At 38.1% G+C, this 27,727-nt stretch overlaps 1 protein-coding gene across 2 annotated transcripts in view; it reads right to left on the bottom strand.

Annotated features, from left to right (window-relative positions):
- RAD18 (RAD18, E3 ubiquitin protein ligase) overlaps positions 1-27,727 on the bottom strand; it is a 119,301-nt gene continuing 91,574 nt past the window's right edge. For both annotated transcript variants that reach the window (XM_019536581.1, XM_019536579.1), the window contains exons 12-13: positions 25,358-25,420; positions 1-2,887 (exon numbers count right to left, since the gene is read on the bottom strand). In XM_019536581.1, coding sequence (XP_019392126.1) covers positions 2,785-2,887; positions 25,358-25,420 — 166 coding nt within the window. In that variant the 3' untranslated portion in view covers positions 1-2,784. The remainder of the gene's footprint in view (positions 2,888-25,357; positions 25,421-27,727) is intronic.

Here is a 27,727-nt window from a genome sequence, read left to right as displayed (position 1 = left end):
AGCATTTCCATAGTTTTTATTAGAAAGAGATATTAACAGGCTATTTCACACAAATAAATTGGACAGTGAAAAAGACATACTGGAAAAAATATATTTAAAAAGCCTAACAGGTTTTCCTTATAATTATTTACAATACATATACATCTTACTGCATCACTTGTAATGAGATCACTCAGGAGTAATGATATACATTATGTCGGTAAAAGCCACAGGACCAGTTTGATGCTAAAGAAACACAAAAATGAACTGGAAAGCAAACTGCAGTCACTTACATAATTTTCCTAGCAGGTCCCGTTTTTTGCTGTGTATTCATTTTTTTTTTTTTTTTTTACAAAATATGATATTTTTACACAAGTCACTGTTTCAGGATAAGTTGCTTCCAAAACCATCTGCAACCTCTTCAGTTATCGTCCAGTGTAACAGAATTATCCAAAGCATTAGGGGAATGCATGGCAAGGTAGAAATTTAAGAAATCCAACCCTGCCAAGATGCAGTACTATTATAAACTATTTTTTTGTTTATGTTGTTATGTTTAAATTGCATATTCATGACTTTAAAAGCAAGCTGGCAATCTTCTCATGTTAAACTATAGCCTCTTGAGCCAATGGTAACAAGTCAAAGATGTTTACAACTTAACTGAGTGTATAATAAATACCCTTCAACATTTCATCAGATTCAGGGCCTCATGTGAGTACAATGGATAACAGAGAAACTGAGCCACGTACAAAAGGCCCAGAAATGTTACTCTGAAAATTTTATTAAAGATATTTTCCATACCTGTCTTTGCACTTCATATTCTGTTTTATGCACTGCCTAGTATAAATTATATTTCACTTGATATCAATTGTCCCTGCCTGATAGTGAGTAAATTTGGACTCTTTAAAAAGCAAAAAATCCTAGTAACTCCAATCCACTGTAAAAAGGATAATAAAAACAAAAGCCTGGTTTTGAAACACAGTGAGGGTGATCATTAATTGGTATATACTGATATAGCTGTACTGAAGTCAAGAAATATTGACCATTTTACACACACACACACTCTATCTCTCTATTGTTCTTCAGATAATTGTACAAGATTTAAATCTTGCTGTTCTTCATTGCTGTGAACCATAACACAATGAGCTATTAACTGAAGTTAGAACCTATCTTCTCCGGAAGTTTTTGCTTTAATTAAAACTTCTATCCAATCTCTTATTTTTCCTATGTATGTATGTTACTGACTTCACTGGAGCTATGACAGTTTACATGAATTGCAGATCAGCTCATTATGTTAGGAATATAAAGTTGAATGGAAATATGCTTGGTAGGCAACTATCTCTGACAATTAGTTACAAGGTTAGTCCCTAACACTGTAGTTTAAATTGGTAAAAAAAAACAATCACAGACCTCTCAATTTCACCATGGTTTGTGATTTTATTTGTCATGAAAAAAGGCTATGACCAGTGTTGCATTTTTGTTGTTTTAAATAGAGTAAATATGATCCTATTTCAATACACAAAGAGCTTGCATTCTATTTAAAGGAAGTGCCTCCTTTTGTTTAAAGTCTTGTATTGCTTGAAATTAGGGAAAACTTCTAACTTCACAGGCTTATATATATATTGATTCTGAAGCTAAAACAATTAAAACCAGATAAACCTGAAATGTCCTATTTAAACTTAATGATTAAACTGAAAGAAGGATGTACAGAGTAAGAATAGCTGTACAAATATATCTCCCCAGCAGCCCAGTCCTTGAAGACTGAAATGGTTTGAAATATTTATTTCACCTGTGAAATCAAATTATTCCAAACTAGCCAAATAGCTAAAGCCTATCTGCCACGACTCCAAAAAGGCAAAAGGTTTTTTATTATATCAATGGCAAATAGAGCCCAACAGCTGTGTAAATCTTAAATCAAGTGCTGTAAATAGAAAAAAGAAGAGGGTTACTGAATTTATATAGGTTATCTGACTCTGGGTGGCATGCTGAATTTGTTCTTAAGAAAAGTATACATTCAAAATGCAGGCTGCTATTATTTATTTATTCATTTATTTAGTTATGTATGGGTGTGTCTATGGGTAGGGACCAGATTCTGATTCCTTTATTCACGCTGCTCTCAACTACAAGCTACCTTACGTAGCCCTTTACTGGCTGCCATGCATCATGGGTCACAGAGAGAAATGGAGTCATTATCTGACTGCTGTTGCTAGCTGATGCACCAGTGGACAGATCCTTGCTTGTGCTTATCATAATGTGCCAGGCTAAGCCAGCATATTGAGAAGACCGAGATGACAGCGCTCCCCTTCTGCAATACAAGGAAGAGGTGGTTACAGAGACCTAGTTGTGACTGAGGCACAGTTTCGCCCCTTCTCTGCCCCTGAAGCAACACCTCAGAAATGACTGCAAGTCCAGACCACTGAGTAACATCTCACTCCCTAACAAGTAGTAAATGTATTAAGGCAATTTAGGGTGAGAACTGAAATTCAACTGGAAAATGGCTATCAGAATCTGGCACTAAAGAAAAAAGTAATAGAAAACAATAAATGATGTTATGGTAAAAACACAGGGAGAATAGTTAATACAGTAAGATACCAAGATTATACATCCATTCTTAAAGCCGAATAGTTTTTGGTATTGTAAACAAGCATTTAGTGAGAGAAGTAAAGCAAAGTAATTCAGGTACCCAGTTTTAAAAATGTAAGCATGTCAATTAAGCTCTTAAATTCAAATATGCTGGAAAAGATAATCTGTATAGAAACTGACAGATCCACATGTCTGCCCAGGCTTATAAATCAGATGACCATACTACTAATTCTTCCTCCGCTTACTCCTGGGAAGTACTTGACTGCTTTCTGGAGTTTTGGGGCGACGTGATTTTCCTTTGTTAACTTTAACATCTGGAAAACTGCTGCTGGAAAAAGCAGAGAAGAGAATGAACTGAGAACAACTTTAAGAAAAGGCAACTCAAACTTGAATATTTGGGCTATGGATAGTAAGTACCATTCATGAGCGCACATACTTCTATATTCATTGTGATGCTAAAAAAACCCAAATACTGCTATCTTCCTCTTATCTCATCTGCTTCACAGGCATCAGGTCATGAAAACATGGTGGAAAACAGATCTTCTCAATTGTCTCTATAAAAATAAATCTCTTCCGGATTCCTCTATAAAAAAATACCAACCCGAAACAACAGGTATCAATATATAATCTTTCAGCTGGATTTGAAGGGAAAATGAGTTAATATCTCTACTCATCATTTATAAATATTTATTGTATTGAACTAAGAACACCAAAAAATGCTGAACTACATAGCAGCTATTCTTCAAACCACTTAAATGAACTGATATTTTAAGTCTGCAGGCTACAAACCAGTTTCCAGAATTCCAGTAGCATGTTTTGTGCATAGTAGCAATTTTCTTGGCAATGATTACATAGGCACCCAAAGTAAGAGCGACAGGCTGGATCATGTGTAACTAACAAAGGACTACACTACAGCCCCTTATTTAATCCTTGAAATGCTCTTTCTGGCTATTAAAACCAGTCTCTAATCATCAGCACATGGCTGCTTTTTTTTTTTTTTTTTACTTCCATGACTTCCATTAAATGAGGCTACATCAAAGCCTGGGATTCACAGAATTCAACTGTAGTACACTTCAGTCCATGAGCCTGATGTACTTAATTTCTCATAATCAGAAAGCACTTGAATCAGATTGTACCATAATATTCCCTGAAGTGTCCCATATCTTTCAAAAGCAAAACATAAATGACCACTTTCACAAGAAGTAACAATTCAGTAAAATACATATAGCATTGGGCATCCAATACAGCGAGTTTCTTAAGTAAGTATTTCCTTAACTTGAAACATTCAAACATCCCTTGTCCCCAAATTCCAAGGCCTACTAGAAGGAAGCACTGTGGGCCATCTGGTTGACATCCCTGGCTTGGTAATTAGGGTACTTACCTGGCAGAGCCAAGTTTAGGCATGGCTCCAAACAACTTCAATACAACTCAAAACTCAATCTTAGACCTTTTAAAAAAGAACTGTAACTACCACACTACTGGCTACTTTAAGAACAGTGTCTCAGTTTTTCTTACTGAAGCTGTTGTACTTCGTAAAAATAACTTCATTTAGGCTAAAAAGCCAGAGATTGACACTATAGTGCAATAGTTTAGGTCTTCACATTCAATGTAGGAGGCAACTGGACATGAATTTAAGTCTCCACGTCCCAACAACCAAGTCATTCCGAAGTGGGGGTGTCTGCTTTGGGGCAGAATATCTATTCTAGATTTGAAAGACCTTCTTGAAACCTGTTCGAATTAATCAAATCTTTTCCACAAAAAAGGTTCTTTTTTAAGCTAACGTTTTCAGACCATAACAATAAATTTCACCAAAAAAATTCTGAACTGTATAATTTAAATTAGCTGACGATATACCGTAAGGGTAACAGGTATGGACTTAAGTACTTTACTTAAATATTGTCAGGGCCTCTGATCAATCAGCCCCCACTGGGCCAAGCACTTGAGCCACCACACCTGCTCCTAACCCCTCACTAACAAGGGTGCCCTAGTTTTCTGGGGAGGCAAGCAAGCAGATCGGCTACTGCAAGCTCCGCTCACCCTTTTAAGCACATCTTCAGGTTGAGGCTGCAGGCATACCCTGACACAGCCTATTCCAGCAAGCCTCATGTTTGCTGCTCTTTCTGATCCTCCTGGCTCCTGATTCAGCTTTGGCTTTTCGTGACCCGGACCTTGGATCTTCGCTGAAACTAGACACAGGCTCTCTGACCCCTGGTTTCTGATCTCAGCTTGCTTCTGGATTTTCTCTCTGTCCTCCTGGAACTTGGTTTCAGTCCTCCAACCTGGATCCCAGCTGAGCACTCTGATAACCTGAGTTCCTGTATTGCTCACCCCCCTCGTTGCTTCTTGAGGACTAGCCACACGCCCGGCTGCCTATGCCCCAGCTGAACCCTCACAAAGACCTAGCTATATTAGGGGTGGAGAACACTGCAAAATCAGTAATTTAAACCTGTGATTCATCTCCTCCCCCTCTAGTTTTTCTATCAGTATAATCCTAATCAGAAAAGTCATAGGGCTGTTGCAAAGATTATTAAGTTCTTTTTATCTTGCAGAATTAAAAGGCTCAGGTGACTACAGAACCAAACTGTTTTTATCTACAGAAGATATAACACATTTACTAACAGAAATGCAAGACTAGTTGCATTATTTTCCTTCCTCCTAGGCAAACTTTATTAGAACCTAATCAAACTATCACTTGCCAGTTTCGAAATTTAAAGTGAACTATTTTAGCTTAATTTCTACATTTCTAGAACTCAACATGAAAGACACAAGCATGTACGTTGTGAACATCAATGTGCCAAGTTGTTTGCTAACATCATTAACTAGAACTATTGGGGGTTGGACCTGATGATCTGTTTAGGTTCCTTCTGACCCTAAGCACTATGAAAATTAATCGCAGGGTGATACATTACTATAAAGTTTAATTCAGCACATCTGCCTTTATATGCACGTCTCCTGGTGTTGTTCCAATATCCTGTAATCCTCGTACTAGTAAAATGCATGTCTGACTTCATTTTACTAAACAGAAAAGGTCTAATTGCAGTTGTAGCAGAGCTTCATGATGCTAACACATCAATAAACTGATTTCAGAAACAGTTCATTTTGTATTCTGAAAGCACAAACAGAATCACAGAAATTAGGACTGGAAGGAACCTCAGGAGGTCGTCTAGCAACCGCCTGCTCAAAGCAGGACCAGCCCCAACTAAATCATCCCAGCCAAGGCTTTGCCTAGCTGGGTCTTAAAAACCTGCAAGGATGGAAATTCCACAACCAATCTTGGTAACTTGTTCCAGTGTTTTACTACCCTCCTAGTGAGAGAGTTTTTTCCTAATATTCAAGTTAAACGTCCCTTGCTACAACTTGAGACGGTTGCTCCTTGTTCTGTCATCTGCCACCACAGAGAACAAGCTCCATCCTCTGGAAGCACCCTTCAGGTAGCTGAAGGTTGCTATAAAATCCCCTCTCAGTCTTCTCTTCTTTAGACTAAATGGGCTCCTGTACACATGCAGGGAGGCTACTCCGATGTGCAGTAATTACAGCATGTCAAAGAATGGTAATTACCATGCTCCAGCAGATTCCAGCATCGCATGTATCAGCATCACCAGGATTAAAAATGGCAGCAGGGGCGCTTTAACTAAAGCTTGTCTCACGTGCTTTAGTTCAAGTACCCGTTGCTATTTTTCAGTGTGGGGACGCCAATATGCATGACGCTCTGGGTACTTTAATTAGCGTAGCTCCAAGGCTCTCAGAGCCACACTAATTAAAGCACCCCTCCCAACTCACCTCCCAGACCACATCTATAAAAGCCCAGCAAGTCCAGTTCTCTCAGCCTCTCTCCAGAAGTCGTGTGCCCCAGCTTCTGAAAAATTTTCGCTGACCTCTGCTGGACTCTCTCCAATTTGTCTATATCCTTTCTGTATCCTTACTCCAGATTTGGCTCACCACTGTTAAATAGAGGGGAATAATCATATCCCTTGATCTGCTGGCAATGCTCCTACCAATGCAGCTCAGTATGCTATTAGCCTTCTTTGCAACAAGGTCTCACTGTTGGCTCTTATTCAGCTTATTGTCCACTGTAACCCACAGGTCCTTTCCTGCAGAGCTGTGTGCCCAGACAGTCAGCCCCCAGCCTGTCCCGGGGCATGGGATTGTTATGTCCTAAGTACAAGACTTTGCACTTGTCTTTGTTGAACCTCATGAGATTTCTTTTGATTCAGTCCTCCAATTTGCTGAGGTCTCTATGAATTCTAGCTTCATCTTCCTGCATATCTACTACTCCCCCAGTTTGGGGTCATCTGAAAACTTGCTGAGGGTGCACTGTATCCCATCCTCCAACTCAGTGATGAAGCTATTCAACAAAACCAACCTCAGAACCAGCCCCTGGGGCACTTCACTTGATACCAGCCTCCAACTAGAAATTGAGCCACTGACTACCACCCTCTGAGCCTGATGATCCAGCCAGTTTTCTATCTTCCTTACTATCCATTCATCCAACCCATACTTCCTTAGCTTGCTTGCAACTCCAAGGCTGAACTCTTGCTTCAGCTAAATTTTCCTCTGGAATCTGTAAACAATTTATTTTGCTCTATGTTTGTGAAAATGCTTGGCATTGCAGATTAAAGATAAATGCAGTGCTTTAAACTCAGCTCCACAGTATTTCCCTGTTGTAAATCTTGGGAAATTTTTACTAATGAGGACAAGCTGGTTAGGAGTTTGTGTTGTTTTGGGTTTTTTTGGAACCACTGGCAAAAAAGGCGGGATGGGGGGGATACACAACTAAACATTTTACATCTGCTATGGATACAGCACCAAAACAATGCAACCAAACACTGAACCATGGGATAAAAACAACTATTTTTAAAGCAAAAAAACAAACAAACATGTATTCTTTTTTTAGACACTACTTATCAAATCCTTTTTTCATTTTGGAGAAAGAGTGAAAAACAGATGGTAATTAGATGATTTTTCCTCTAAAATCACAGAAGGCACTTTCCCAAGGCAGTTTGTTCCCATTCACCTTTTCCCTGTCTGTAATGTGGTTCCTTCCAGCACATCCAAAGGAGGAGTCAATAATTTATTGTCTTAGAAGACTAGAACCAATGAGTTTTAAAAAAGGGACTAGGAATAGGATTAGCATAGGGAAATAAGCACTGGTAGAAAACACCAAGATTTAGTGTAGATGTTTCAGTTTTAATGCAATGCCTGAATGAGCTATTGACAGTTGCAGATGTGTAAGAGGACCTATGGAGTTGTTTGGTCTTTTATCACTCATTTAAACACCACACATGCATACAGCAGTTGATTAAGGAAAAAACGGAACTCTCTTTTACAAGAAAAAATTGTTGATTAAGAAACAAGCAGGCAAGTAATAGAGACAACTGTGCAAAGACATGCTAAGAACCGATTATAACCGTCTAAACCGAGCATGCATATTTTGAAAGAAAAACCTCTAGTATAATGGTTTCTGTTGACAACAAATCAGGCTAAGTGATGGGGAAAAGGCCTACTTGAAATGGAATTCGCAGCAATGCAGAGCTTGCAACTGGGAGTGCTCTTATCCATGACCACCATCATAACTGGAAGGAAAGAGGGAACATGAAAGCGTCCTGTCCTTAAGCAGATACCATATGCAAGAGAATCTTCTTTCTTACGGGCAGTAAAATTTTCCATTGGGAACTCAAAGAATTATTTTTTCCTTAGCTGTAGAATTAAATTAAATAACATTTTAAACTTGTGATATTAGTTGCATTTAAGTTAGGCAGCTAAATTCCATCGTTCAGCCACAGAACTTGGAATTCCTTGTAGTGTTGACATGAGTGATATTGCTTTCACCAGTCCACAACTATTACAAATTAAAAAAAAAAAAAATCTGTATAAAATATATTCTGTTTTTGCCATCTTTCAGGATTAGCCCCTCTTCCAGAGAAAACTAATTTGGCTTAAATGTGGAATTTGCAACTGAAGATACAAATGGAAAAAGTCTCATGTGCCAAAGAACTGCCTCTAACCGGAGAAAGCTACCAGGAAAAATAGGTTCCCAGAAACCACTCATATTTCAGAGCCCAATTCCGCAAAGATGAGAGAGTGGAAGGACCTCAACACCTGCCTGGAACTCCTTGGTAACTACTGACCTCTCTTAAAAGGCCAGGCAACCCCAGATTGCTCAGAATTTACACTGCCCCTTCACAAGCCAGAACTAAGTTATGTGCAGAGCTCAGAGTAAAGCAAGCAGCTGAAAGTGCCTGACTTCTTATCCAAACCTTCACTTACCCACAGAACTGCACATTTAAGCTTAATTTCTACAAGACCTGGGAAAGTAAAGGTTGTACTTATTTGCCCTCTTCTGTTTTTTCCTAACCCCACCTTCTGGCTGCATTCAATCCCCTGCAGAAAGGTACATTAGTATTAATTTAGAAGAAGCTCTACCTTTAAAAATTAATGAAATAAAATATTAACAAAAATATGTACGCCCATGTCTTCCTTTGCTACGGACCAGTCCTGCATCATTTAAATTAAATTAAAATGGTGCCTCTGAATTGTGGAAAGTATCTCATTACAGTAACGTATTGCCAAAGGCCATTCTGTATTGAACTGCTCTCATAACTGGGTTTATGCGCTTCATTCATAACAGACCTCAATTGTCATATCTCTTTTAGGAGACTACCATGTCCCAAATACCATTTTTGAAAAGCGAATCTTTGACAAATTAATTTTCAATCTATTAACAATATTAAAAACACAAATGAGTATCTGATCTGGGTATTCGTTTACTTTTTTTTTTTTTTTTTAAAGGGAGCCAATGTGCATTTCAAAGAAGGTGAATATGCAGGCAAAAGGAAGAGATAAAAGCCATCGTGCTTAGGGTATTGATCATTTGGGGTTGGGGAGAAACTTTCCCGCCAATAGATAAAGCTCTGTAGGTGTTCTGGATCCTCTTCTATAGTGGATGGTATTGGCCACAGTCAGAAAAAGACTACTGAACCAAACAAAGGTTTGGTCCAATTCAGGAACGTTAAGACTTCCTTGCAAATCAGTTCATGTCCCTCCAAAAATATTGCTGTTTTTTTAAATCACTCCTACTTCTCTAGTAGCAACATGCTGAAGAATAAATGAAATGCAATGATCTGGAACATGCCAGACACGATTAGAAGATTATTGTCTCTCTGCTCTATAATACAATACCTTTGCCAAGCAAGATGGCATCACAACCAGCCAATGCAATTTTGTTTTTCATTACACATAGTCATTTAATTCACTGTCCATTACTACACCATCATTATCTCAGCATTATTGATTTCAAGCTTCCTCACACTTAACAGTATGTTCATTTCCGACTATTTGCTTATATTTGTTAAAATAAATCTTAATAACTCAGTTATACCCAGATACAGCCAACTGTGACAGGAGTTATTCCAGGACATAGCAGCCAGCAATGTAGTGGTGCATTTGCTGATGTTATAAGAGAAGCAAGGAATGGGGCAGACCTTGAGGAGTGCAGATATAGCTCTTAACGAGCAAGTAGAATAAGCAGTCGACTGAGCAGTAAGCAGGCTAAGTGGTTTAAGACAGCATATGTCAGAAGCTGCAGGCAACAATCCCAGGCTAATCATGGCTGAATGCAATGAATCTGCACTCCACAAATTCAGATAACAGTCCAGAAATCCAAAATTTCACTTACCCAGTGTTGTTTTATATTTCCCTTGGCACAACACAATGTTTTGCTCTCAAACTAGCTTTGTCTCTGCTCTGTTTAATCAAACTGGAGGATGATTCTTTAGTTAAATCCAAAAGATTATTATTCTCAAAGTACAACACTCTTCCTAACCAAATGTCCCATTAGCTTGAGTGGGTATGGCAAATCCCTGCTCCTATTTCTAATTTCCATCTCACCTCAGAAACATGTGGGCAAGGCAATGGGTTTCAAGCAGTTTTAGGAAAAACAATTTTATTGAATAAATATTTCATACAACCCTGTCTCTATGCAGAAGTATTTGAACAAATGTATCAGCACTGATTTTTCTAAGCCATCCATAAAGTTATTTCTTTCGCCTAGTACTATACTACCAAAATTCTGTTGACAGAAAACCACCTTAATAGTGCTTTCATACACTGTCTCAATTAAGTTCAATTTAGTTGTTATATTGAATGACTCTTTGTTCTGTAAAGATTTTTGCCAATGTGCTGGAAAATATTAACCCTTTACAAATTAAAGGATGATAGGTATTTTATCCAAAATGTAAAATATGTAAAAGGAAAAAAAAAACAAACTTAAAAACTTAAAAAAATGGTATTTGCAAAACCAAAAGCCAACAGTCCCTACGCCAACCTTGTATTAAAACTGTGATTTTATTTTACAAGTGTAGCATCCTTTATAGTATCTGAGACCTAAATTTTGCAGAATCTGAATAATGTATAAGAACTTAAAATTTAAAAAAAAAAAAATCACAAGAAATATATATAAAACCACTGAGTAAAGAACAAGGATATTTTCTAATTGATACCAAATAAGAACATATGGAAGTCACAGCTGAATCATTTTTAGCGAATAATTGGTTTTAAAAGGTCTAGTCTGAAAACCCTGACTCACCTGGTCTTTGCCTTCAAAGCAGTTGTTCACAAGAATGATTCTTGGCCATGTGTAGAAGTGTTGGCAGATCAGGACCAGAGGACCATGGTGCTACAGAAATGCAACTAAACTCAGACTCACAGTTTCATAAAACATGCACGCACGCGCGCACACACACACACACGTCCCAACCTAACCCTAAAGGGATACTTGTTCCATCTGCACTTGAACATTTGAGAATGAAAAAAAGTTAGATACTGAGATACAAAAGTAAACTGCCTCGGAAACTTGTGCCGGATATTTAAATTAACATCACAATTTCCAAGTCATTATGCATCCCTTATATTTATCAAGCTTTTCAAAACTAAAAACCCAAGGCCCAACTCTTCAAGGGTAGTGCTTTAAATCATGAAACTAGAATTTGTGACCACTATGCAAGATTCAGCAACTACAAAGCAACGCACAGCCAGATCAAGGTGACAAATGTCACACTGATTAATAACCAATGCAAAAAAACTTCAACTCACAAGAACCCTAATTTAAACATGCTACCTCACTGCCAAAAGAGAGATAATAATTCACAAATAGTGCAGAATCTATTACTATACAGCTCCTATATTAAGGTTGCCCTGAAACATGAACCACTAGATTAATGAACTTTTCAATGTATAAAAGACAGAAGGCGCATCTGGATGTGCTTTCTTTATCTTAGTTTAAATATTAGGGATCTTTAAACTGAGATATCCATAAAGCTAATGTTGTGACAGCTCTTTCCAAGAATGAATTCCAAGAAGGAATGAAGAGCTGCTTAGCTGTAAAAAAACTCTTTTACCACCAGTTAAAGAGCTAGAAATGGTAACAACAGACATATTTAAACAGTGCTTATGTAGGAATCCATTTATTTTTATACTAAACCTCCCAAAATTTAGAGCCATAAACTGTGCTTCTGCAGCACTGCAATATCTTCAGAGAACATTTGGAGACAACGTATCAGTGTCTCAAAATACCCTTTGAAGTCCAATCATTTAAATTCAGAATATCAATATCATCTAGGTACCAAGATGCCTGGAGGATTAAATTAATTGTATGTGAGAATATAAATAAGCATATTAACTTATGCTAAATTCTTCTTGTAGGGTTTACTATAGATAACATGGTAGGTTAATGCACTAGCACCTATGCTTTCCAACTTTCTGGGCTCAGAGTTTAGACAGTGGTGTAACAAGGAGTTTGGATGGACTCATTGCACATCTGTGCAACAAACTAGCAGTCAACAGGAGTTTGTTCAAAATAGCATACTCATTCACCGAAGAACACAACTCTATCTGAGGTCAAAAACACATGATTTAAGGACATGCTGAAAACTTAGGATAGGGTTCAGTATTTTCCATAACTAAGGCCAGACTTGGGAGTGATGTACGCTCTCAATCCTGAACAGGCTTTCAGCAGCTGAGTAGTTGTACTGAAATCAATGGACCCCACTCGGTGCGTTAAGTTTAAGCATATTCTTAACCCTTTTGTAGGATCTAGGATGAAGTCAGTAAAGGTTTTGAACATACCTATCTCCCACTTCCAAAGATGTCAAAATCTATATTTTTAAAAATGTAAGTCTCATTCACACTCCTGAGGGAGGACAAATTTAATATATAAACAATGCTGTGTTCATCATATAGACATTGGCTTCACAATAGTTCCTCAATTATAGTTAACAACATCATATATTTAAGTATAACAACAGTGCTAAGATCTTTAAATTCAAAAAGCCTGAAGGTTTATGTTTTGACAGTAAGTGTTGCACTGAAATAAATTTAAAACTGTGGTTATGAACTCCACGGTTACTCCTCTGACACATTTGATTGGCATTTTGAATAAACTATTCTATGAAATACAAAAATGCACAGCATTTTTTTTAAATATAGAAATATTATGTTTAACATAAAAGGGTGAACACCATTCATTCCAAGCATCTGTCACCACTTCTTTTGTTTGTAGAAAATAACTATTCTATTGGTGGTATTTAACCATTTTATGCACTTAGGATAACTATTTTTTGAAGCCTGAAAATTATTTTTATATCTAGATATATCTATATAGATATATCTAGATATATATATTTATATTTCAGGCTTTAAAAATAATTATCCTAAGTGCCTAACATTGTTAAATAGCTACCACGATTAGAATAGTTATTTTCTGCCAATGTACAATCATTTCAAGATTTATATGATGGGGATGCAACTAAAAAAAGGAAAGCATGCCAACTGCAAAGAGAAAATATAAAATGGGGGATAACTGACCAAACACCCACTGATTTAGAAAAGGTTGACTGGTGGATCACAAACTGGATAAGAGCCAACCATGCTACAAAAAAAGGCAAATCTTAGTCTGGAACATATTCATTAGGAGATGTTATATGACATATTTAGGGAGCTACCAAATTAATGCCAGAAGTGGGCTGTGTAACAGCTCCTTTAATTTTGCAGGTTTAATCCTGCATCCCCCTAGCCCGGGTTACAGGGGCCCCCATGGCCCTGCTGCTTATTGCTGACCAGTTGGGAGGCAAAAATGCGTCCTTGCCAGTCAGGAGTGAGCGGAGGGGCCCCTCTGCCAATCAGGGAGGGAGAGGGGTCCATGGGGGGGACCTGTAAAATTAAAGGAGCTGCTGTGCAGCCCACTTCCACCATGAATTTGGTAGGTCCATAGTCATATGCAAGATATATGAGGCAATTATTCCACTTCTCACCAAAAATAGGGCCTCAGCTGAAGAAATATGTTCTGGGCTAGACACTTGTGTTTTAAGAAAAAGGTAGACTAATTGGAGAAAGGAATGAAAAACTAAGAAAACACGATCTACCAAGAAAGGATGAAGGAATTAACTTCATTTAGTCTGAAAAAGAAAAGACTGAAGGGGGGAATATAACAGTTTTGCAATCTATAAAAGGTTGGGCTGTTCTAAAGGCTTGTAAAATGAGAGATAATTGGCTGAATTTCCAGCAAAAAGACATTCATTTCAGACATTAGGGAAACTTTATAAGGATAGTAAAGCATTGACAGAAGTTACCCTAGGGAGGTTGTGGAAAATGTTTCACTGGAGGTTTTTAACAAGTTCGGTAAACAGCTGCTTGAGATTATCTCAGAATATTTGATCCTGCTTCAGCTGAGGGATGAAATAGGAAAGCTCCCGAATTCCCTTTCAGCACTTCCTACCGTTCTCCAATTCGATGAAATCTGCAGTAAACAACCAGATAAATTCCTAGAACCTGATTAAATATTTGACATTCTGAATATTATTTCAACTTAAAAGGACACCATCACCTTGCCACATTAAATTATCTTTACTTACTGTAGCTGCAAGGAACACAGGGCATAATTACAAGTGGAAGAACTGGGAAAGACATTTTTTTTTTTCAGCGTCATCATTTGACAGGACCGTGGAGTTTTTGCCTGGGATTTAAAGGTGTGTTGTCAGAAAGCATTGTAGCTAGCATACATCCTGAGAAAGCCTGGTTTTAGTAAACCAAGCACAAGTTGTTAAATCACAATCCAGGCTCTCTAAATCATCCATTCACCCAGATATGAACTTAAATTATGATTTAACTACTCGCAGTTGGTTAACTAAAATTACACACACACAAACATATATTTTTAAGTAAACATTTGGTTTTGTCTTCCAGTGTTTGAAACAGTGATGTTTTCAACCTCTTCTCTGAAACCATGAGTAGAAACAGAGCTATCATTTAACAATGAGTTTCAATCACATAAATCCAAGAGTAAAAAATTTAAAATAAATACCAAATATGCTGGCAACACAAAAATGTATAATTTTAACGCATAGTCGCATGGAAATTGAGGCTCCCTCCAAGAGTCAAGCTGACCAGCCAGCAGGAACATACTGCCATGTGTCTACATTACATTTTCAACATATGTTGTTTGAAAAATGTGCATATTTATTAATATACCTTAACATGACACACCTTTTATGCCACAAAAAGTGACCTCTTTTGCATATAGCTAGTATTGCTCCACACATGATGACATCTCCCATCTCAGGTACTAGCATTATTTAATTGTTGATTAATAAAGAGTAGTTTTTTAAACTATTAGAATAGTATACAATCACTTAAAGTAGATATTTCTGAACGTATCTAAAATACTGAATACTTTTGAAGCATGCTACCACAAATTTGGCAGTTCAGAAAATCAGTCAATTGAGAGGAAAAAAAGTCACTATAGGATATCAAAAGGGACTCGATAATATAATGATCTTTAACTGATCGCTACACAGGCTTTCTTTATTTTTATTGGGTCACAAGTTACCTGAATTTTTAGGCTTTCACCCCATTTCACATAGACGTCTGCTCAGGCTGAGGGCCCAATTTTGCCTTTGAAGGATTAGAATTGGAAAGCATTGCCAAAATTTAAATTAAACACTGTGTTTCTGTCAGTTGCGTATAAAAGCTTAAATGTCCAATAGCACAGACCAGAGCAGACGTGTCTAACAAAGTACTAGAGATGCATTTTACCGAAGACTCACTGGGACACTGATTCAGGTATAGCTAGCCAACCAGGGAAATAAGAGTTGGAGACTATAGTAGAAACAACTTTTTTGAAATATCTGAAGAAATAAGTTTGAGGGTTAGTTTCTGCATGTGGAACCCAGACAGAGATCAAGTAATATTTACTCATCTGAACAATGACTCAATTGTCACAACTGTGGATCAAATGTCGTCTCTGAAACGAACCCAGTTAATAAATGGTGTTTGCGTGAAGTGGGACAATGCCCCATATAGTCAAGGAAATAAAGTATTAAAGATGTATTTTAATTAAATTCACTATGTTCTTTCTCTTCAGGAGGATATAATTACAACAGTCGAAGTATAGAAGAGGATGCGTCTCTAATTGCTCTAAAATTCTCCGAAAGCAGGCATGTTTTTAAAGGGCGAGGAAGCGTCTCTCCACATGCAGCTTGGAAGGGAGACAGATTGAGCTAGCAGAAAGACTACAATATCCTGCTCTAAGAGTTCAGTAAGATTTTAGGCACAGTTTAGAATATATTGCAGTGATTACATACTGCTATGACATGTGTAAAGGGATTCACCCAAGTGCTAAACAACGACAACTCAGGCCACCTTTTCAGCATCCGGTAGCCTCTGCTGAAAACAACGGGAGCTACCCTATAGCAAATGTTTAAAACTGCAGCTACTGGAATTGAGGCTACTTTTTTAATCTTAAACTCAAGATCATTTATTTTCTAAGGGAGGTGCTTTAAGAGATGAAAAAAATACTTTGAAAATCTTACTAATTCCTCCAGTTACATTATGTTCTTCAGAAAGCTCATTTACCGTTTATGAAATGGAAATTTCCAAACTGAGGTTCTCTTGAGAGTCCCACTGATAAAACAGGAGGCAAAACTGGTTTTGAAACAGTAACAAGCCTACATTAAGTACTGTAATTTTCTGCTGGACCGTTACACACCTTGAATAAGCATCTCATTTGCCCAACGGTACACCAAACCTAGGCAGAACTATACTGAAGTTAATGGGACATTGTATGAACACAGAATTCAACCCACATGGCTCTCTTTCTTAAATAAGGACTTTAGACTTGGGCTGCTTAAAATTGTTTTTAAAATAGGTTTATATTCCTTTTTACATTCATTTTATTTATTATGTGCATTTGTTTCCCTAGGTCAGTGATTTTCAGCCAGGATCCCAACACACCCTGCAGTGCCATGAGATCCTTTGGAGGGTGCTGCACAAAGTATGCGGAAATAAGAAAGGGGTGAAGAGAGAAATAAAGGCAGGCAGGTTCACGCTTCAGGTGGAAAGAGAGAAGCAGATCAGGGCAGGCTCTAGCTCTTCCTCCCTAGCTGCTCCCTCGTCCTCACTGCCTGCTGCCTCTACAAGGACATAGGCTCTATAATAAATACATTTGTTTTTGAAATAGGGTCCTGCTCAATTCACAAATGTTGTAGAGGGGGTGTCTCAAGTCTGATAGGTAGTGCTTTGAGTCTGAAAATGTTGAAAACCATTGTCCTAGGTCTAAATCTAACTGGTATAATATTACTCCCCTAATACCAAATGTGTGAAACTTCTGATTCGGTTGACAAACACAGATTTTAATATTTTTGAAGGAAGTGCAGTCCATTTTATGCAAAAAAAAAAAAAAAAAAGGGGGGGGGGGGAAATCAAGACCAAACATATCCTAACAGAAGTATTCAACATGTGGCTGTGATCTCCATCTTAGGAGAAGTCAAAAAAAGCTAAGAAAGACTGTGAACAAAAAAACAGAGAAAAAATCATATATGCGATGTTTCGTTGTCTTGATTGGCACACTGATGAAACCCCATATTGCCAATTATGTAATCATCTCATTAAGAAAAAAAGTCCAAGGAAACCTATAATTCTTTCAAGAACAGTGATCCCAGACCATGCAGGGTGAATTTGACTTCATAGCCTTCCATTTAATTGGAGGATTTAAAAATAAACTGAGTGGAAAAAAATATAAGAATTTAAGTGATGCAAGTGTAGCTTATTTAAGCATCTAAACTAGAAACTCATTTGCTCACCAGGATACAGCAAGAGGTCATGAACAGCTAAGCTACGTGGTAGAAATTTTATGCGCAAGGGACTTAAAAAAGTAAGCAGGAATGAACAGTTTTAAGACCTTTTGTAAGGGTACATTAAGAAAGGATTAAAGTTAATACAAATGCAAGTAAGACCCTGGGAAGCACCAAAATGATGACAACTGAATGGCACTTTCATGCTCTGGAGTGGTCCCACTGGGCTGAAACACACTAGAAGGACCAGGAGGACCAACATCTCCAGTGCTCAGGCTCTACCAGTTCTGTGGAAAAACAGATGCTTTGGGGCTGAACCATTAACTGGTATTGTTCAGAGGAAAACTGAAGGGGCAAAGAAGGAGAATCTCCTACATCACCAACATATATTTTAATAATGCTTCTCCCATTTTTCTGTACTAGAAAGACAGAGGGAAATATAACCCGGTTTCTTTTGGAGTTTCAATGAGGTTTCAATTTACAAAGAAAGAAAGAAAAACAGCAACTACATTCCAGAGTTCTAGTGAAAGTAATAAAGATGATCGAAAAGAATAAGCCTGTAATAAAGATGATCGAATTTCACTTAACGCTTTAAGATATTCCATAAGTCCAAATCTGTTTAGGACCTAACAAAACAGACTGACTTGGATGATTTCAACCCTTTGTCTGGCGTTTATACCTCAAAGCCATCCATGAGATTTCCAATAAAGCCAGCAGAGATTGCAGGAAATCTGTTTCCTCAAATTCATTATATTTTGGGTGATTTGCATGCTATACTCTCAATAACTTTCAAGAAAAGTCACCTCTGCATGCTTGAATAAAAGGTCGCTTGATTTGTTACTTTCCCAGGGGGTGACAGAAGCAGTTAAATGAAAACAAACACACACACACAAAATTCATCCTGAAAGCCCAGAGACTATAAAATTATGCTTAAATAAATTTCAACAATGACGCCAAGATCTAGATGGAAAAAAAAGTGATTCAAAAGGCCAGTAAAAAGGGATGAGATATTTGTCAGCTGCCCATTTCTGCATTTTTCATGAAGAGCTGCTAAATGAAACGAATAAAAAACTAATATTTGAATTTACTCTTTCAATATTACCTTTTACCCCGTGTGTATCAAAATATACTGAGTAGTGCAAATAAAAGGGGACTCCAGAGGACTGATGCAACGGGTGTTCATTAAAAGCTTCAGTAGAGAAGGAGAGAGGTTAATTTACCCTGACTGCAGCACATAAATGTTAATTTCTCCTTCATTAGATCTACCATGTGGATTAATTATATATAAAAAATCATCCTGTTTCTATCAGTGAAATACTTGGTACAACACTAGATTGGAAATTTCTGTTTTTCAAAATGCTTGGCTGTTTGAACGTGCATAATGTAACTGGAGGAGTTGGTAACATTAGATTGGTTTTAAGGTAATGTTTTCATCTCTTAAGTATTACATTTTCATCTCTTTATAAATACCTCCCTTGCAAAATAAAAGGTCTCGAGCTTAAGATTCAAACCCTAGCCTGAATTATACCATTTTTAAAGCTGTCCAGGAAAAGTAACAACCAGGTATCTGCTGCCAGGATGTCTGAGCTCCTGCTGGGTTTCTGGTTCTCATAGACACTTGTCTTCAAATTCATAACATATGAATCACCCTTATTCTAGGAGCAATGACAAAGTTGTTTCCATCAAACGGTCCCTAGAAGGACCCACTCCTGTCCCCCTCCACGCTTTCCTAGCTATTAGCCTCAGGACAGGAGAAGGCAAGTTACCGGTGCCTTGGCATCACGCTGTCAATGCTGCCAGCTCAGCTGCGGTGTGCTGCCTGAGCGAGCAGGCACAGAGCCAAGGATTCAGCACTGAATGCACCCAACAATCTGCAGAGGTGGCCTCAGGAATTCAACTTTTGGAAACACAATTAAAAGATCCTGGCTTGGCCAATGGTTGCTGCTATGACTGGCAGTTAAAGTGCATGAGTTGAGGTGATCTACAAAACTGATTTCCCATTCATGCCCCTACAAATGGAAATTACTGACCCATTCTTTTACAACTCATCATATATAGTAGCTGGTTGATAAATCCTCTACAGAGGTTTACCTTAGATGTAATCCCTTCAGAGTCAAAGAAAATCTTAATTCCCAACAGAATAAAAACCAGTAGGGTGGAAATCATAAAAAACAGAAACATTAAGGAAAAGATTAGAGAAGGGGCATCAAAAATATGGCCCACAGGCCAAATCTGGCCTATGGAGCTGTATTATGTGGCCCCAGTGACCCACAGGCAGCATGTGGGGCACGCCGGATGGCCCTGCATGCAATATGCAATCTGTGCAGCATAGCCCCATGGCAGGCGCTCCAGCCTCTGCCCCCCTGCTGCTTACCCTTGCTCCAGTGCCAGCAGGCTCTGTCACTGCTCCAGCCTGGGGCATAGAGCATAGCCCCAGCAGCAATTTCTCCCAAAGGCAAGAGAGGAGAGGAGGGGAGGGAGGGGGCAGGCAGCAGCTGCAGCCCTGAACCCAGCTTCAACCCCCAGTAGGAACCAGAGCCACAGTAGCTGCCTCCCCTCCACCTCAGACTTAATTTCAAGACGAGGGGCTCGCCCCCAGTGTTAAATGCAAGGAAGGGGAACCTCATCCTGGAATTGAGTAAATATGGTACTACTCTTTGGGCTCAGTCTAACTCACTCTAACATTCATTAGCTTGATGCATTTTAAGATGTTTTTAAAAAATGCTTGAAAAAATACTGTATATACTTTAGGAATGCAAAAATCTAGAATTCTTGGGTCAGAAATGATACCTTTTATTAGACCAACTGAGAAATTGAAAACAAAAAAAAACTTTTTCTGCAAGGTTTTGGAATCACATGCCCTTCATCAGGCTCAGGGAAAGCTCAAGATGGTAAAAAGTCCCCATACTTAGGAAATAAACTTCATTTTTGCACAGCAGCAGAAGCTGGAAATCTGTCCCTCTGGGTACATGAGGGTGTTTTTGTGAGGTTGCTCTTTGTTGTGTAGATCAAACAGGATTTCTTCCCTGGTGGTATCAGATGGCAGAGAGGGCTGAAGTTTATTTCTACACATGGGGGGGACTTTTTACAATCTTGAACTTTCCCTGAGCCTGATGAAGGGCGTGTGCGCCCAAAAGCTTGCAGAAAAAGATTTTTTTTTCAATTTCTCAGTTGGTCTAATAAAAGGTATCATTTCTGAACCAAGAGCTCTAGATTTTTGTATTTCTTTTTTTCTCAGACCAACATAGCTATCAAATACATCCCTGTATATACTTTATGCATATGTGTATATGTATACAGATACATGCTCAAAAAGTGTTGATAACTATTATTTTTGTACGCTGTAAGAAATACAATTTTTTTCTCTAAATAGCTATTTATTAGCAAATTCACAGCATAGTCCAGATGCAAGATGCCGATGTATTTCACTAATTCTAGCTTTTGGTTTTCAGACAGCTGAATGACCGTACAGCATATGGCTAAGATAAACATTGAACAAAGCTAACTGCTGCGGCAACTGTGCTGTTACAAAGTGCAGCTGTCATTTCCATATACTTTTATTTGATTTAGCAGTGTCTGGCTCTGCTTGTAAGAACAGATTACATGGAATAGAGCTGAGATCTTATTCTATGCGGATGATAGCTTTAGTGTTTAACTTCTGCCACTTCTAGTTCAACTCCTCCTCTTCTAAAGATGACTATTCATAATGCACTTCACTGAAATGCATTAAATGAACAGCCGAAACCAGTAGAGCTTGCCCCTCTAGTATTTACATTGCTTCTTTCCTCTTGGAAATACCTAGATTTAAAATTTTATAGAAAAGAATGTGAATGATGGTCCCTATATGGCTCATTTTAAATAAATTCAATACTGGACCATTATAAAATGAACACGCCATTCTGTCTGTTCCATAGTATATCTATCTACTTGTGCCTTCAACTTGTGCTGTCTAGAGTAAGGTTATTATTTAACAATGTAGCTGTTGTACAAAAGTCAGTAAGCGGTTACTGCAGCATAACCTCTATAATTAACAGGAAGAATAGCAAGCAGAATGAAAGTTGTAGATCTGTTTTACCTAAACTCTTGTGCACACATCAACTTGTCCAAAAGTCATTACAACATGACTTAAATGTTTCCAAAGATTTTTTTTGATATAAAACAGGCCCCAAGGGCAATACATTACATTTCTATGGACACACTAACTTGTTAACATTGACTTCCAAAGCTTGGGGGCAGAAATAACTTTCACCAAAGAATAAAAGCTTCCCAAGTTTAAGTTCTGAGATTTCTATGCCTCCTTTCCTTCAAGGACATGGCTTGCAATCTGTTCAAGAAACCTTAGATTCTACTCTATTATGGTCTAGATCTCAAGTGGTGTGCTGCTTCTGCCCATATAAAATTAGTTTATGGGGATTACTAGACCACAAGTTGATGGAAGCAAAAGGGAGCAAAAGATATACACTGTATCATTACTTGGCAAATTAGCTAAAAGTCAGTGTCTGATGGCTTAGAAATTGTGGTCTTCCATCTACACCCCAGACAGAACAATGACATAGGGGAAAAATACTTTTTCTACCAATGGGTGATTGTTAGCCATGTCATTTAACCTTTGTTTGAATTTCTCAAAATCAATGGAAATGATAGACTGGACACTATTAAATGATGAAGAATAACATGACAGGAAGGTAATCAAAGCATTGTTTCCACTAAGACAGAAATATTCCCCACTGTCAAAATACATTAACAACAGAGTTTTAACGTGGAACCAGGCTGAAACGTGTCAAGATAGGGTCTATACATGAAGTGGTGATGTCAGCAAGTTATGGAAAAATAAAAATAGTTCAGAAATGTACACTGAAATAGAAAGCACAGAATAATCAAATAATTGGTATTTTCCTCAAAAAAACAGGGATACAATTAATTCTTACATTAAAGAAAGAAAAAAGACACCATTTTAACTATGTTTTTTCCCAGTTGGGGAAAAAAAAATCCGTCCAGCTCTGACAAAAATACAAAATATAGATGGGAGGAGTCATTCCAGTTTGTTCTATTCGTGGGATATGTCTCCAAAGAATCACTGTGGAAGACAAAAATGCTCCGAAATGTTGAAACATATCCTACTGAGGAATGTATACGGCAACATCTCTATGGTACAGGCCCAACTCCTGTCTGCAGCTCCCAGCCCAAATAAATGAGCTGTGCTCTGGGATTTGCCTAAGGAAGAGGATTTTTTTCCTTTCATCTACACAACTTCTCTGCAGTTGTTGACACAGTAGACGCTCCCGGACACTAGCTGCTTTCTGTGGAATTGTGCAAGGAGGAAAATGAACTGTAATTCTGCAGATCTGCTGACTCTGTGCCTCTTTTTCCCTGGCATGCTGCTGAATCCTCCCACACGCTGAGATGCACAGAACCCGCAAGGACCAGACTCCAATATACACAATGACCACAGTTTCCAGAATCAACATCATCTCCCCTGATCTTCCCCTGTTTTCTTCTCCATGTGCCATAACCATGCTGCTAGCCCTGGAAAGGCCCTGGAGTAGCAGCTGGCTCCAAACACTTGGAAGAAAATGTACCCAATCACATCAACAGAAGTTTTACTATTTATCTCAACAGGAGCAGCATTCAGGCCCTTCACATCTAACGCTGCTACCCAATCTTGTTTCTTTGCCCTTATGGGAAGAACTTGTTTAGGCAAGATGAAAGAGATGCATCATGTAAAGTTTGGTAACAATTTTACACAGAATACATCTAAACTCATTACTAGATCCCAGATTATGGTGGATAATGTGGGAAATCCAAAACATAAGAAACAAAAGTACGCACCCAGATGGGCTGATTTGGTTTGCTTTTATGAATTTTATTTGACTTGGATTATGTTGTCAAACACATCCACGGTGGGTTCTTTTTCCATGAAAGTGTAACCCAACAATGTTTCAGGGGTGTACTTGGTTGTCAAGTACACCCCTGTACTTGGCTATAATGCAATTACAACCAAACAATAGCATTTGAGCAGATATCAAATCTCATTCTTCAGTATGACCAGAAAAAAAAATCACAACCTACTTACCACCTTCAGCTCAGTCATAAAAAACTGGTACACAAATAAACATTTCCAGCAACATTATCCCCTGTGTTTAAATTCAGATTACTTTTTAAAAAAAATACAGGTACAAGCAAACAGGACCATTAAGTCCTGTGTGCTCAAGTTGTTTCTCAACGGTCACAACTTGTTCCAAGTATGCATCCTTTGACTATTTTATTTTACAAGAGCTGCATGCAGATGATACTGAGAAGCAGAAGAGGCTTACTGGAAGATGTTTCATAAAGAAACAGTCAATCATTTTCTGCCCAGGTATATCCTAAATACCCAAAAGTCCTAACTATGTCCACTGGAAAGATAGCTATGGCTCCTTATACTCTGGGTAATGTTTTAGACAATGGAAACAGCAGCACAGAAAAATCATCAGGAGCCAAGTGTGACAGCACAGTCTACAGCATTGGAAAATATGTACAACATAATATTTTGTGCAGTGAATGCCAGTGTCGGTAAATCACTTCCAGGTGCTGCCAGAAATCATGCTTACAAACATTTGTCTTGTAAATAATATCGCTCACCTCTCTTTCAACCTAAGGTAGTTTTTACAATAAACTTTTAATGACTATTTAATATTTTTCCCATTGATTCACATTAACAGTGACTTCTGGCATAATTATAATTAAGGTCTTGTCAGTGCTTTCATTAGGAACTTTTATTATTCAATATATTCATCATACTCTATTTTAAATATACAAAAGAAACATCTAAAGAGTCCCAAATTCTGTTTCAGTTATGAAGTGACGTTTATGAAGACCTGTCACAGTCTATTAACCATATACAGATAAAAGATAGTTCTCCCAATTAGCTGTGGGGCCTACTTGAAAAAGTAGAGTAAGTGAATTATATCCAATGTGACTCCACTTATTAACCTTGTATGTCCAAGCATTATAGCTAACATGATACCGAACAGGGAATCCAGCACGAGTACAGAAATATTACATGCCAAAGAAGCTTCAACCCTTAGAGTACAATGGCTTTTTCAGTAACATTAAAGAGAAGTCTTGTAACATGAAAAAAAAAAAAGAAAACTCTGACAAAACAATCTGCAATCAACTTTTTAATTAAGAATCCACCAACACTGTGGATTTTATTTCTTCTCCTATGGGTATCCAGTGATAGACCTCTGCCACTCTAGCATAACCCTAGGTGAGTTCATTCATCTCTCTGCACTTCTGTTTCCCCTCTCATCCTTTGTGTGCTTATCTGGGAAATTGTGGGAGCAGGGCAGTCTCTTCCTTTGTCTTTGAACAGCATGTTGCAGATTTAGGCCTAATCTCTGTTTAAATATGCGATATGCACACAAACACAAAACCTCCCTGCTTTTAAAAACTGTATTTCTCCTTCCCAATAAGAGGAATCCAAAGTGAATGCTTGAATAAGGGCTCTGGTAAGCTCTGCTGGGAATTGATGAAACTTCAAAAACTGCATGTTTCTTGCCAATTGTTTTGTTTAAATCAACCCTTTCCCCACTCTGCCCTCCGCCCCTACCCCCTCCTCTTTTTTCAATTGGCAAACAATTAAGTAGCCTGTATTAGGCTTAGTTTATTGCTCCATTAATCTATGTAATACTTACTTATCTGGTGACTCTGAACACATCCCAACCTCTTGTGGATCTCTCAAAATGTCTGAGCTGGAGCTGAAAAAATATTTAAAAAAAACCAAAAAAACACTTAGGTCATTCAAGCATGAGTTACGAAGTATTGGATTTTCAGTAACAACAGCAAAGGTAGCAGCAAAGGAACTGGTGAAGAGAAGAGAAAAGAAAAGAGAACCTAATATAACAGCGGCTTCCCCAAAAAAATTATTCTGCATTTCTAACTACTAAATTAGTCTACCACACAGTTAGCTACTACCTGTAAATACAGGTAGTAAACTAACTGCATAGTAGAAACTGCACAATAACACTTGTGTAGATGCTGACCAGGAGCAAATTTGCTCCCGGTCAACCTAGCCAGCAGGGGACCACAGAGGACAGGGAACTCTCTGCCCCTGGTCCTGGCACTGACCAGCACCCCGGGTCCCTCCAGGAGATGGGAACTGGGGAGCACTCTGCCCCAACTGAGATTCCCGACACCCACCCACTCTCCAAAGCAGCTGGTATCTAATCAGTCAGCACAATAACTTACTTTATGAATAGAAGTCTGTTCTGAACACTCAAAGCACATTCTCATTGATACTACTTTATTCAGAAAAATACAAGATACAAAGGAAATGCCTCACAAAAAGACATGAAAGTAAATGTTAAAGGGGAGGCTGCCACCAAATAAAATACTCTGAACATAATTTTGGTCCCAAGGCATATTTGACACTGTAATAAATTATTGTTAGTGGTCTTGAATTAAAATAAATAAATCACACAGAGCACTTTTTTTTTTTTTTAAACACATTTCGGGGATGGGGGAGAGCTAGCTACAAGAGCTGCATTACTTAAAGTGTCTCCGTCTCCTGTATCACCATCCCCACACTTAAAAAAAATTGCAATAGGGGCACTTAAATGATAGCTCATTCAACAAGCTTTAGTTTAAACATGCCCACCACCATTTTTGAGTATGGGGATGCTGATACACAAGACGCAGGAGGCTGCTGGAGCACGGCAATTGCCATGCTCCAACAGACTCAATTAATCACATGTGCTCCGATGTGCTGGAATTCCAGCACCTCCACGAAGTGTCCGTGCTTGTGTGTAGGTGCCCACAAAGACTATTAGGATGCCTCTATTAGACTGTTCTCTGCAGTGCTCAGAACACTTTAGATTAAGGATGACAAGTCCAATTACAATAAACGTTGGTAAATCAGAGACAACTTGTACATGCTAGAATTCTTAGTTTTAAAAGTGCAATTTCTGTAGTCAATCTCACAAAAGCATATTCCTCTTGACTGCTTTTAAGTCAATTTTCTAATTTTTTTTTGGTTGCCTGGAGAGATGATGAACAGATGTCATTTGCCATTGTTACAACCCATTTCTCCTCAGAGATATTCAGCTACATAATAGCCATGCAGCCTATTTTCTTTCCCAACAGCCTGATCTTAAGCAAATGTGCAAGCCACTTGCGTACGCTCACAGCCAAGTGCATCAGATTGACAAACACAGACGGCATCAGTGATGAAAGAATGGAGCAATATGGTTAACATGGCCCCTGGGAAAAACTATCTAAAACAATAATTCTACATTAGGGGGAATCATTCTTCAAACATAGCTGAGTAGAAGCCTTTAGAAAGTGATCATGCACATATTGTCTATGTTCAGTGATATCTTCTGCTGACACAGTAAGAACAACTGAGGATAATCACCCCAGAATAATCTTAACACTAAACCAATACACAAAAATGTGCAATATCTTCCATGGTGGACTTGTTTATTTTAAATGAGATCGATATAAAATTTAGTGTAGGACAAGGAATTTTAACACCACTCACTGGCATAAAATCTAAACATCCACCTGAAAAGATGCTGCATAGCTGACTGACTAACTTCAATCTCCAATTTTGGGGACAATAGTTTTAGGCCAAGCCCTAAGAGTTACTGCCGCCTTATGACTACTTAATGGCCCAACATAAAATGACTGCCTATCAGATATACTTTAAATGAAAATGAAGCATAATTTTATCTAATGTATTCATGTCCATATAAGGCTGGTCCAAGAGACTGCTTAATACAAGAATCCTTGACTACAAACGTCATAGTACGTGTCTGTACACAATACGTATGTACATACATAGTCCTACTGAAGTCAAATGGGAACTCTCCTACATTTAAAGTCAAGCATTTGCCTAAGTCTTTGCAGGATTCAGGCCTATATTGTGAATAACTGTTAGATTTACTTGGGATTGTAAGTAATTTTAGTTAACTGGGAGGAAAAATATGGTTCCAAGTGTATACATACCTTTCAGTGAGAAGTGCATGTTTTAGATGCACAATGTATGCTTCTTAGCAGTTCAAGAC

The sequence above is a fragment of the Crocodylus porosus genome, unplaced genomic scaffold (assembly GCF_001723895.1).
Source record: "Crocodylus porosus isolate Cpor-Errol unplaced genomic scaffold, CroPor_comp1, whole genome shotgun sequence".
In the NCBI taxonomy this organism is placed as follows: domain Eukaryota; kingdom Metazoa; phylum Chordata; order Crocodylia; family Crocodylidae; genus Crocodylus; species Crocodylus porosus.
Note: the sequence above shows the minus strand (reverse complement) of the source record. Positions and strands in the feature narration are given on the sequence as shown.